Source organism: Cupressus sempervirens, chromosome 10 (genome assembly GCF_028749045.1).
Source record: "Cupressus sempervirens isolate cs-2001-9-10 chromosome 10, ASM2874904v1, whole genome shotgun sequence".
Lineage (NCBI taxonomy): Eukaryota > Viridiplantae > Streptophyta > Pinopsida > Cupressales > Cupressaceae > Cupressus > Cupressus sempervirens.
Genome location: NC_143127.1, coordinates 426909089 through 426923169, shown reverse-complemented (window position 1 = coordinate 426923169; position 14081 = coordinate 426909089). Strand labels below are relative to the sequence as shown.

At 34.5% G+C, this 14081-nt stretch overlaps 1 protein-coding gene across 1 annotated transcript in view; it reads right to left on the bottom strand.

The window, feature by feature from the left end:
• Window positions 1-13363, bottom strand: part of LOC149534532 (putative ribonuclease P/MRP protein subunit POP5) — an 82994-nt gene extending 69631 nt beyond the window's left edge. Inside the window, exon 1 of the mRNA XM_089806875.1 lies at window positions 13186-13363. Coding sequence (XP_089663001.1) covers window positions 13186-13363 — 178 coding nt within the window. The remainder of the gene's footprint in view (window positions 1-13185) is intronic.
• Window positions 13364-14081: the final 718 nt, after the last annotated feature.

Below are 14081 nucleotides of genomic sequence, written 5' to 3'. Positions count from 1 at the left end.
ATGACCAATTCCTTTCTGGCCATGCTTTCCCTCCTTCGATGTGCTCTTGCAAGGAAATATTCTCCACAATAATATCATATTCCTCAATATAATCACAATTACTACAACAAGTTATTATTCATAAAACATCATAATGACTAACCCTCATTTCACTTCCCATGAATTCATGATGAATAACCAACTTTTTGAGATTTCAAGGTAGCATCATAATGATTAAATAACATGTCATCTGCATATGAAACTATAATGATTAACCATCTTACCATTTCACATGATCATAACTAATTTTACCTGTCAATTGACTTCACATGAAACCTCATTGGTTATATGAACATTTTAAAATTGGGCCAAAAATTGGTATATAACAACTTGTCCACGGAATCAAGTCACATGATATCCATGATGACATAAGGAGTTATGACATGTCCACGAATATCAAGTCACATGACATTCAACATACTCACAATATCCTTTTTGGTACTTTACACTAGCATCAAAACACATGATGCCTACAAGAAGAATATATGCTCATGGTATATCCATGGATATTACGTTGCATAATATCCACCATGAAATAGCTTAGTAATATAACTCATCATGGTTACTCAACACTGAGTAAATATTACTGAAAAGAAGAACTATTGTGATGTATCTACAAATATCAAGTCACATGATATCCATAATGATACTGAGGTTAATCTATCGTAGAGTCATCACCTAACAACAGTAATCATAATAATAAGTGTACATCATTTAAAGATCATCGCCTCCTAATGATATTCTCATGAGCCCATTAATCATTGAACCAATGAAGTCATGACTTTCACCTCAACCTTCTCTCTCAAGGGGAAGAATATGCTACAAATAGTAAATCACTCATGTTGAGATTCCTTTTTCGCTAAGGCTTCATTCTTCAATGCATCAAGCTTATCCTAGTACACATAACTTTTCCCTAGCATGAGGCTTGGTGAGAATTTCTATCGTTTGTTCTTTAGTGATAATGTACCTCAACTAAAATTTAGAAACTATCTCGACATGGACTACTTCCTCTGAATCAATATCATCGGATGTTAACTGATGTACATCCTTAAGTTTCTCCCTATGCCACAAAGGAATGCCCTATTCATGTACTCCATTCATGTAAAATGTCTTGTTCCAAGAGACTCAAAATCAGGCACATGATTTATTAGTTCAATAATCACAAGAGAAACTTCTTGTACATAACTGTACTTTTTTGACTTCATAATGAATGTCATAAATTATGTCTTTATCTCGAGATTTGGTTATAGCACACATTCATGCTTATATGGCTCCCTTCTTGAAATACCAAGTACACACATCTACCAAGTTTACCTATGATAGATGTGCTAGAATCCTTAATGGTCTCTCCCTCTCAACAAGGACATCATTCATACAACAGTTAGAATTTATGCTAGAATTTGATTTAAATAATTTCAATACTCCATCTTAGCTAGGGAGGATTCAAAAAAATTCAAATTATACACATTATCAACACAACACTCTCAGATGGTGATTTTGAAGATCATGGGCTCTTTCTATGATACCATCTTACATACTCGCAAAGGATAAATCTACCTTGCATTGCCCATAGAGGGTGGGAGATACAACTAAATATATCAATGAAGCGGTCTACATGACCTCTCATCTTCCCATTGCATCCTCTTATGAAAATATATTTGCTCTTGGTAGAAGGAATCTCAAACACATCTGGTACTCTAACCTTGGTACCATCCTGAAAGCTTTTCGCAAAGATTATTAAAAATCCAAGAGAAATATCAAAGCTTGAATCATACATGATTCACTATCCAAATAATAATATAGCATGAATTAATAATGGTACGAAGGATTGAAGAGCATTATTCAACCATAAAAAATACTTATCTCTTTAGACTTCTTGATGTGTCCTCAATCAACAGATAGAAGCACTCAGCAACATAAAAGTTAGACTAGTTCACATGCTCCAGTCCATAGTATATTCTAAAAACCATTACTCGTATTGATCTTTGGTGCAAGAGAACCTAGGGATATAGCTTCATCCTATGCATTTTTGGCTTGTAAGTGGTCCTAGCCAAACCACTAAAGAATAAGGACTTGGTTGGAGTCCTCAAGGTGTGCCTAGGAGATTAATGTTAGTTTCAAGAACTAATAATGTCTAGTCTAGTATTTGGCTTCAACAGGTTGTGATAGGCAATAGTTGCTCGAGTCAAACTTGGTCAAAGAGTTGACTTTGATCCCTAAAAGTGTGTAATAGGGTGGAGAGTCCTTAATTTGTATTAAGGGACCAAGTTGGACCCATTAGTGGACTTAGGAAAGGATAACACACAAAAAATGTAAAAGTTGAAAAAGTTGTCAATGACAACTTTGCAACTTTGAAAAAGTTGTCAATGACAACTTTGCAACTTTGAAAAAGTTGCATTGACAACAAAGAACTAGTTTTTCCCAACGAACCAAGGAGTTGCAACTTTGCAAAGTTGTCATTGACAACTTTGCAACTTTGAAAAAGTTTTCATTGACAACTTTGCGAATTTTAAAAAGTTGCATTGACAACAAAGAACAAGGAGTTATAAGTTGGTTCAGGCAATTGGGGCAGGAGTAGAGACATTATTTAAGTCCATTCCACAACCATTGACAAGGTTAGATGACAATTTTGTAGAAATCAAGTACTTGCAGCAATAAGGAAATAACAGTTAAAACATCATAGTGATCTTGCAAGCTCATCATCCACAAACTAATGGATTGAACTGAGAAACTTAGTGGTATGGAAAAGAGTTTCTATTCTAGTTTCAGTTTATATGATTTGTTTTTCAAGTTTGGTGTTTTGATAGGAGATAGAAAATCTTTCATAAACCCTCTATTCACTGGTCAATTTGGAGTGCTAATCACTAAAACCCCTCTAGCATAGAATCCACTAGATGAAACTTTACGGCCTTTCGAAAAATGCTAGAGTATACATACTTTGTAAATATGCAATTTTGGGTCAATGTGTCAAGGTTTGCTATTTTTCCCACCAAGCCCTAGGAGAGCTCTGGTGTGCCTGGCAAGGTGTTTTAGTGATTACAAGTTGGAAAAGATGGTGAGTTTGGATTGGTACGTGCCAATCATGTTGGAGAATGTGAAGAGCTATGCGTGAAGGTCCTTAAGACTGAATTTGAGGAGTTGAATCCATTTGATAAGTCATTGCTTCAAAAACAACACTGGTTTTTAGAAAACCCTTAAAACCCTTAAAAATAGGACTATTTGGTAAATGTGTTGTATGGATGGGTTGGAGGTATGAAACCAGATGAATCTTGAAGGTCTTCCAAAAGGGTATCTAGATCCTAAGTTAGTTTGGGGGCTAGTTCTAAAGTTGGTGGAGATATAGGCCTAAATTCCCATTAGGAGACCTAATTGGGGCTAAAAGGCTACAACGCCTAAAAGGATTTTTCAAGAAATCGGTAAGAAAGATATGCATATGACTACCAAGAAAACTTTGAGAACCATGGAATGGACAAGTAAAAAAGCCCTTACAAGCCTACTTGATTAGGGAGGAGTCTTGGTTGATTGAATGGGAGCTTGGACATCAGGGAACGATGGTGTGTTTGAAGATTGGAGGTATGAATCAAGTTGGCTAGTGAGGATCATCAAGAGAGGGGATTAGAGAGTTGTCCCTTGGGTTAGGGTAAAGAAAGAGATCCTACGAGAATAAGGAGGAGAGAGAGAGAGAGAAAGAGAGAGAGAGAGAGAGAGAGAGAGAGAGAGAGAGAGAGAGAGAGGGAGCCCCTAGTTGAGTACCTAGACAGTGCATCTACGTCTTTGTGGTGATCCTCCCCATCAATCTCGAAGCGATTTTAAGTGCAAACCCCCATCTCAGTCAATATGTTTCCATTAGAATGTTAAATGGTATTGCATAGATGAAGTCCATAACCAAAACAGTCATATCAATGCCTCTCTTTGGACAACCTCAACTTGAAGATAAAATGAAGAGGCATCTTGTGAGGATTAGGCATCTTGTGAGGATTTAACATCCAAAGAAGCTTTATAAGTTTCTTCCTTTCTTTGTAATTTAATTGTTGATCCATGAGCTTTAAAGCTGTCAGATCTTCTAAGCTTGCAAAACTCATTAACATTGATTAAACTAGCTGCCTCCATCATTTGAAAGAGAAGCCTGGAGTTTTTATACAATTTTCTCTTCTTTACAGTGATGGTTGATCCAGGTAAGTGACCAAATCAGGAGCACAACCATTCCTCTTCATAAAGGCTGCAATAATGTGCATTGAATCCTTTGAATTTCATGACCCCTTAATCTTTCCAAATCACAGATTGGATCTTCAATCAATTCCTAAGCACTTCTATAGTTGTTTCGTATATGTTATAGGTCTACCAACTAGTTGCTCTATTTATTTGAACACTCTCAAGAGGTCTACTGTCGACTGGTAGAAACTCCATTTTGCCCTAGTTGTAGTTTAATGCAATTATTTGATGTAAGTTTAACTGTTGTCTCCAGAAGCTCAGTCTTGCATGAACATAGAATGCTAGCAGAGGATAATTGCAAACTATGTCATTCTCCAATTCGCTCTGAGACACATCTTTGAATACTCTTGTTGGCAGATTGTGACAGTCATTAATATGTTTTCCTGATATCTCTGATATATACACTGAAAATATTAATCTGTTATAGGTAGTTGAATGATTGTCTACTCCAAGCTCTAAAAGAGTCAGAACCTTCACAAATTCTTGAGCCCAATGAGCTAATGCATTTCAAGTGCTTGCAAATGTCAAATCTCCTCCATACTGCTCGATATTATGGAATTAGAGTGCATGCATCTCTCACATGGTTCTCATGACACCATCTCAATAGATATCAATACAAATATTATTAAAACAAGGGTTCTTCCTTATACTCACCACAAGTATTATCCAAGGCAAAGACAAGCAGCTCCTACAAATACCAAATAAATCTCCACAAGAGGATGAACCAATAGCTATGCTCCTTTCTCAAAGATTTCTTTCCCACTATGTACTTTGCCGCAAATTTAATATACATATATATCATCTACGACAAATATAGAATATTTAATTAATTCTCTTCTAGCCAATATGAGTCCTTTAAATTTAAATATTTGCACGAATAAGTTGACTATAGCTTTAGTGCACCCAGTCCTTAATCGCTCAATCAAGTCCCACAAAAAATATTTTGTCCAACAATAATCTCAAAAATAGAGAAGTACTGTCAACATGTCTGGCCAGAGGGAAAGATGCAACACGAGTCTAGGGACATGCCAGTGCAAAAAACACACTGACCTCTACTTTATATCTTAAATCGATATTCCTTATGCTGTGTTCCTTGGCAAATCCCTGTGGAATTGCAAACTCAGTGGACAGCCTCTAGATGGACCGCCCTGCTGTGAGCATTTGTTCAATAGATTGGGTAACATTGCTTTATTGAGCCACTAGAGTCACATTGTGATTTACACACGACATCACCCCATTTGTTGAACATTCCTTTTGTAAGAGGTAATTTGCACTCTCAAATCTAATCATATCTTCCTTAGCAAGGCTCTGTTACCATGTTGAAGTTAAGATCTATTGCAGATTAGAATGTGTATATCTTATTTACTGATATTTCCTTTGTGGAAGTTATAATCAGAGTGGGGATAGTTATTATATTTCTCAAACATAGAAATGAAACTAAAACAATATTATTCATTTCTGATTATTGCATTTACAAGTCTGAATATGAATGTCAAAGAATGATCGAACTTCAAGAGGCTTGCATTAATAGATTGTTATGCATTGCTTCCTAGTCCGATCAGACTAGATATATATATAAACACAAGGTAGAACATGTTAATGAAGAGACATGTCTCTTCATTAACATGTCTCCACATTAATGATGTTGTTTAGTTATCTTAAACCAACCAATGGTTATCAGTAGTTATCATGCATATAACAAAGGCAGTTTATTATTTGGAGTTGATACCATTATCGACGACTTTATAAGCAGATTTCATCAGACTCGAATCTGATGTACATACAATATTATGTTCTCAATATAAATGCACTATCGATACCCATAAATGGCAATGTTTAATTTCCAAGTAAAATCCATCAATATGCAGATCGATAATTCTAAGTTATACTTGGAATAAATAAACGATAATCAGAATATTGTGGATGATAAATAATTTACTGTTGTGATCAATATAATGATTTAGATTTTAATATGTATAAACATCAATATACACAATATATATTGATATATATTCATGCATATAATATATAGATAATTTTATTGATTATTATCATCCATAGTTATATTACTGAAGCTATCATTTCAACAGTGTCACAGGCACCTATCTCCACCGTATAGCTGGATGTAAGTATCAGTTATATTGGGACTTAGGAGTTGTAGAGTTGGTGTTTCAGTTGGATTGAGTTTCAATGAGTTGTCTACTCCATCAGCACCTACAGTTAGTTTCCAGATGATTTTTTTATTGATATCAATTATTTGGGTGTTGATGCCACATGAGTTGTTTGTGCACAACAGAGTTATCACATGATTTTACCCTTGGGACCTAGGTGGATGGTGATTTTTTTTTTGCTCTGGGATTGCTTGGGGACAAACAATCTTAGGGAGGGCAGACCATAATGTCCACAATTTTGAGTTGCAATAAAGTTGATGGGTTGAGTCTATCATTGGGTCCTTGTAGGCTGATACTGGTGTTCAGAGGACCTTATTGCAGGGTTATTAGGTTCTCCAACAGCCATTGGTGAGTTTTGGCTTCGTTTTGAGAGACTTTCTATCTATAGCAAGTCAACAATTTAGTTCAATGAGCTCAAATGAATTAGAGGAGTTGAATGATGCTCTCAATTTTTAGTTTAAGCTTTTGGTTTGGTATCCAAGAATCGTGGAGGGAGCTGATAGGCCAACACTGGGGCAAATAATGAGAATACTTGGATTGAATTTCAGCTTGATCTATTTGTGTCAATCCAAGGGCATAAGCTTTGTAAAAGGTGTCCAGGCAATATGCCATCAAGGGGTGCTAGTTATGAGCTGTGTGATTATCAATGTAGCAAGAACATGTGAAAATAAACCCACAGCAAACCAAAGCAATTTTGGAGACAAACTAACAAGAACAGAAACATCAATCTCAAAAAAAATAATAGCAACAACAATTTAAGGAACTAATAATAATAACATAAATAATTATAGAAATATTATGTTCAACTCTTAAGTAAATAATCCAAAAGTTACTAAATGGAAGAAAACATGAAAGTCTAATTCAATGAATAGTCTATGAAAAAAATAGAAAATCCCACTCTTAAATAATACATGCAATAAACACTCAAAATTAAGAACATCATTGTGATTTACCAAAGAGCAGGGCCTTACCCCTGCCTTGTACAGTGGATGGAAAGAACACTTTTCTATGTTGTTGTGCCTAGAAGGAGAACTCTCTTTATTATTCATAAAATTATAACAAAGATCTGCATACAACAGCTTATATACAATCTTTTTTCACACCAAAGAACCTTGCACATATTTTATATTTTGTTGCTTATATAGACGCAACCATATAACAAATACATACATAAATAGATAGTTTTTTTGAATTGCTATCAACCATAAATAATAGTGAATATAAGATCTCAATTGTTGACCATAAGCAAATCTGTATTTGTTATAGTTGTAGCAGATATAACCAATTATTGTTTTCTCAAAACAAATGTCTCATGCATGATTTTCCTTCACCAACACTCTTTACTGCATTTTTTTTGGAAATTAAACATCAATGCCTACAGGTTGTCCTCGAGCTCCACACCCATCTACCTTGTCAGGTCACCGCAGGCATCCATGAATGGCAGGCATTCATTTTTGGTAGGCGAGAGTTTGAAATTTGAACGTTGAGAGAGAAAGGAAGAATATGACAAAAGGAATATTTCTACATTCATTCATTCATTAAGTGAGATCAAGCAGATTAGAGAGAAGTTGTAGAGCTGAGCAGAGAAGGAAGAAGCAAAGAAGTTTTTGCCTGCAGTTGCACGTGGTTCCTTGTTCACTCTATAAGTTTGTTGTTTGGATTTGTCCTGTTGAAGCAGTGATTGCTCCAGGCACCATTGTATGCAACCATTAGAGTTGCAGGTTTAAAAGTTTATTAAAGTTTGAAGTATTATCAGTTTAGGGTTATTTTAGGTTTTTTTTTTCTGGTTGAAGCTGAATGCTCCCAGATTTTGTAATAGTTTAGTGAAAGATTGAATAGAAAGCAAGCAAGCATAGTTAAATCTATTGATCTTCCCTTCTATGTTGCATTTGAGAAATTTGTTTGAAAGCTTAAAGCTTTGGCTCTTTTGGCTCTCTGGTTTTAATGGTGAAAGCATTCACGTTGAAATCTCTTAAGTTATAATTTCTTTGTTGGAGCCAAGCTCACTCGGCATCTATTGTTGCCGAGCATTTTCTTTGTGAGCCGGGCATACTCGGCATTTGCTGTTGAGCTCCTCTTTGTGCCAAGTTCACTCGGCACCTGTTGCTTGTCACTCGGCACCTTCAAGTGTCGAGTAATTTCTTGCACTCGACACCTTCCTATGCTGAGCAACCTGCCACTCGGCACATTCACGTGTCGAGCAAAACTGGCACTCGGCAATTGTGAGTGCCGAGAAAACTTTTTAGGGTTAGGGTTGCAGTTTTAAGTTGTGAGTTAAATTTAATTGATATTTCTCACATATTTGAGAATACTTTGCAGTTTTATATTTGTCAGCATATAGATGACTTCCACTTTATAAGGTTTGTTATAACAATGACCAAGAATAGACAATATTAAAATTGCCATTCTATAGCAACCTTCAAGATGTTTTTTCCACAAATGAGACAGGGAGTTCCGGTAAAATAGGTGACAACATTTGCATTTCTGACAGGAAGTTCATGTAAATAAGGTGATAGGAAGATCTGCATTTATGATGGGAAGTTCCTCTAAAGTAGGTGACACAAAGATTTGCATTATGACAGGAAGTTCATGTAAAGTAGGCGACAGGAAGATCTGCATTTATGACAGGAAGTTCTTGTAAAGTAGGAATCAGAAAGATCTGCACCTACAAAGTAAAATGCAGAAAGCTATATGTCTCGTGGTGATCTTGTATCCTCCGACTCCTTTTTTGTGAATTGTAAATTGAGTATATTTTATTAATAGAAAATGTCACTATTCATCAAAAAGAAAAAGAAAATAATATTGATTAGTAGAAATAATTAATCATTTATTTTTCATATTTTAATCCAAAAACTATATTAACTACTACTTACATATATTAAAACACATGCAACATAAAATAGTAAAAATGGATGAAATGGAATGGAAATAGAATAGGGAAGCAAGTATGAAAGTACATGAAATGGATTGAAATATGTCATAAAATGGGTCATAAATGGCTCTCATTAGGAGCCTCTATTTTTAGTAGGTCACCTCATCAAGTTCATTCATCATCTTTCTTCATTAGAATTGCTCATTTTTTGTCAAATTTTGATTCTAATACTTCTTCAACCATTTTCCAAAGGCAGGTGAATTATAATTATTATTTCATTAAATACGCTAAGGTTGCTATTTTTGCTGGTATTGTATATTGGCTTCTAAATCTTGAGCACATGAAACAATGACTTTTTGTGTCAGAATATCATGATATTGATGAAAATGTCATTTTCGGAACCAAGGAGAGTTAATAAATTATATTATTCAATGTGTGCCTAAGTATAAAGCAAAGGAGATTTAAGTGAAAAGTGTATTCATGAGGCTCTTGGGCATTTGGTGTGTGGATGAAGCCACACTTCATTTAATGTTATTAAAATGATTTCCTTATGAAGCTTGATCATTCCTTTGCCATTTCATTTTATCTCATTTTGTGAATTGTTGAGGCTTTCTACATTGGATTTTTGTGAGGACTAATTCATCCCTCTGATGTTACACTTCGAGCCATTGAAATACATGATCAATTGTGTCTGAAATTCTGAAAATCAACTATGAATTCTGGTTTGGTAAATCGGTGCTGAAGTTTACCAATTTTAATGTTTAATTGCTGCAATATCAGAGGGTTTATTGATTCAAACGCCACAAATTTGGCCTTCAAATCCTGTTACATACTGTTGCTATGAGGGCACTTGGTAGCTGCAAGTGGGTGTTTTATGTTCTACAATTATTTACCTATCTTGGGTGACCAGATAATGTGGGTTTCTAGGAGCTGCATCTACATATACAGCTGTGGTTTGTCTCTGCTAAGCAGTGTTTTGCATAGAGCTGCTGCAAACAAGTTTGGTGTGAAGTTTTCTAAAACTTATCTACAATATACATTGGATGCCAGCAGATAATCAGGTTCCCTATTTAAACTGTTTTTTCATGTGAGTTTTTTGTAATAATTTGCAAGTGTTAAAATTGTAAATAAATATATTTATCTTGGCATTGCTAGTAGTTTCAAATGTGTTATTTTTATGAGTATTTATATATTCTGGAAATTGGAAAAATTCATATTTCTCACAATACAAGAAAGTATAAAAACTTGCAAAGTAAAAGCAACACAATCTTCAGCATTGCTATAGTGTGAGCCAGAAGGGTTCTTTATGGTGGTATTAGAGCTTGCATGATAAGTGTTTGACAAAATGTCAAACCACTCAAGTTCAAGTTAGATTCGGTTCAAGGTTCAAGTTCTTTATAGTAGTATCGAAGCTTACATGATACGTGTTTGACAAAATGTCAAACCACTAGAATTCAAGTTAGAACCAGTTGAGGTTCTCTACAAAATCTCGAACTTGGGGTAGGAGGTTTTTTTTTCTGTAAATGAGTCAGCATGGTCAAACCACATCAAAAACTCCGAAGTTTGTTCAAAAGAATCATCCCGCTGATCAAGTTCTGCATGAGAATAGAACAAGAGCAACTAGAAGACGTGATATTTTTGAAGATGAGGATATTTCTTTGTTGTCCATGTTCAAAATAAATTATTGTTGTCCATGAGGATATTTACAAAAATTGCTGGAGAGTCCTCGAAGGCTGTTTCTTTCCTTTAATAAAATGTTTTTGATGTATGTAAGGAATATATGATATGCTGTTTTTGCTGATAGTGCGTTCATGACTTCTAACTGTGTCTGTTACAACAAGGGTTGGAATGTTAACAGGAGACATGGGTATAGTATCCATGTATGTGATGTTGGTGGTGTAAAAAGCTAATCAGTTTTTCGTGGTATGAGTGCACTGCTGCACAAGCTCACTACAATATGACCAAAGCAGTAATGTTTAAAAGGGGGCTTAAATTCAGATATGAATATGCGTGATATGCATTGGAGATGTAAAACATTCTGAGTTAGTTATAGTGCAGGGATGAATGAATTTCATATAGCTTTTCTTGCTGGGATATACGTTGTTTTCTGAGTGTTTCATGTAGAACTACAGAAGATCCAAAGGTCTTATCGAACTTTCTTCTTTCAAAAAATTGTTGTTGATTTTTATTGAGTCCAAGCTCAGACAAGGATCAGAGCCTCTGCTATTTTGGGAGTTGGTGCTCTTTAAAGAGTTGGACCCATACTAGCCAGGAACTTCTATGTCACTCTTTAGGTACATATTGTAATGTCTCCTTTTTGAGACATTAGAAATATTAAAGGACACATTTATATGATATTAAAATTGACCATGAAAGCGTGGACTCTTATTATAAAAGGTCAATTTGATATCAAAGTGGGTTAAAAATGACAAGGAGAGATAAGACAAAAAGCCAGGAGGGAAGTTGAAGAGTCACAGCTGTGAGAATAAATGGAGAAGAGACTCCTTCATTGGCATGCTTGATTTATTATTCAGATTTCAGTTTCTTACTTGCGAGAGTATTAAGAAGGCTTAAGCTTTCAGCCAATATGAGTACGTAGCCCCTCGTACCGGCAAACAGTGGATGCAAACTCATTATCTGTGGAGACGTCACTTTAGGTGTCTTGTATGTGCTTACAGGCTCTTATCTTAGTGTTCCAATTTGACTGTAAACTCCTTTAATGCTGGTTATTGTATTGCTATTGTATAATGCAATAACATGTTTGAGGAATTTTATGTGAGTTTTCTGGTTTTATATTGTGCGTCTGTAATGCATTTTTAAATGCTTGAATTCTGAGTATCATTTTTAGAAAAAACGATTTAATATCTGTGGAGTTTCTGCTAGTTTCTATTGTGTTTTGCAATACATCTGCATATGTTTAGTTTTGAATATATTTTGAGGAAACATCGAGTAAATATTCAGTTTGGGATTTTTCACATATCCCCATACCCGATCTAGATACATATCCAATATGGCCTTGATACACATTGAAAACTATACCCATGTGTGCCCAAGAATCCTTGATTTTTCAACAATACCTAATAACATGTGATCTATTTATTTTTGAATTTGACGTAAAAATTCCATTTATGCGATTTTTAAAAAGAAAGACAAATGAAATGTTTTTCTATTTCAATGACTCAGTCTTTTGGGTTATCTAAATCTTCTAATGCAACTCTACTATATTTGCAAATTGCAATTAACTAATAATTAGTTATGTCACTATGTAGCATTTATGGTCTTTATTGCTTTTGAAGTAATGAAAAACTCTTCTAATAATATAGAATATTGTCTCAAATATGTCTATGCTTTTTTATTACTGTCGTATCCAAACATGTTCAAATTGGGGCTTTTAAAAATGGCTATATCTATATCTGATACCGTATCCATATTTGTATCTGTATCCATGTCCATACAGGTTTGGTTGGGGCTCTTGTATGTAACTGGGTTGGTGCCCATTAGGTTGGAGCCCATTTTTTGTTATAATAGCTTTCTTGTGCCATGCCTTTTTACTCGAAAGGGTTCTCCACGAGATATTCATTGTGTCTTCTTCATGGTTACATGCTTTGATTGTCTGATTTGGGTATATATGTCAAAATATTTAAAATATTGATTTAGCCCCCTCTCATTATTTACTGATTTGTTTTTTTTTTTCAACACCTTCTAAATCTACTATATTTGCAAAAACTTACAAGTCAACAAAAATATTAAAATAATATCATTTTATTTCATATTTCAGGGAATGAAAAGACTTTCCAACTATTTTAGTACCTTATGAAACCCTAAAGAAGATATTTTGTACCTTGCCATGGAAAAAAATTAACCATCACTTGTAATGGGTTTTCACTATACCTTGCAGGCGATTAAGAGAGGCTACTAGTCCATGTTCCCCAAAATTAATTTCCAAGCTCTGCTTGATGGCCAAGGTGATTCCATGTTCACTAAGTGTAACCTCATCCTCTCCATTGCCTTCTCTATTGGGATTCACAAATATCTCAAATACCATGTATCTATGCTTGAATACAACCATTGAAGGAAGCTGCTAAAAATGGAATTGTGTACTGCAAACAATCAGAAAAAGAATGTTTTAAGTACAGACAAATATAAAATTAGGAATGTACAGGAGTTAAATGATGTCGTGATGTGTCCTAATGTCATATATTTGATGCATGAGAGATGAGAATGGAAACATAGTAACAGAAACTATTTTGTTATAGTGTAAGTTGTAACTAAAGGAAGTATGTCATTTTAGCTTAATATTATTAGCCAAAACGGAATAAAATGTTATTGCTAAGAAAAGAAAAATAGATTTTGAAAGCATTTAGTGTGAATAGTACCTTAAGTTTTTGGTCCTATAGTTTGATATCAACACTAAAGTTCAATACCACCCCAATATTCAGTATAACAAAACATTACCTTAATTTTTTTGGCCCTAAAATGCATTTATTTCATGATCCACAATAGAATTGAATAGCACTCCAATACTGTGTAACAAAACATCACATTAGTTTGGAAAGTAGGGGAGGGGAGGAACTCAACATTTTAAAATTCAAATTGATTAACAAACAAAATGGACTAATTTTAAAACAAATTTCATATAAGTTGTAGTTCTGTATCATTTCATATGAATTTATACCAATAGAAACAACAATCAGTTTCTAGAAATTTATGTAGAAAATTAACATAAAACTTGCAAAACAAAACTCCTTTCATTTCTATCCTTCTCAAAAAGTTTTCCAACCATTCCA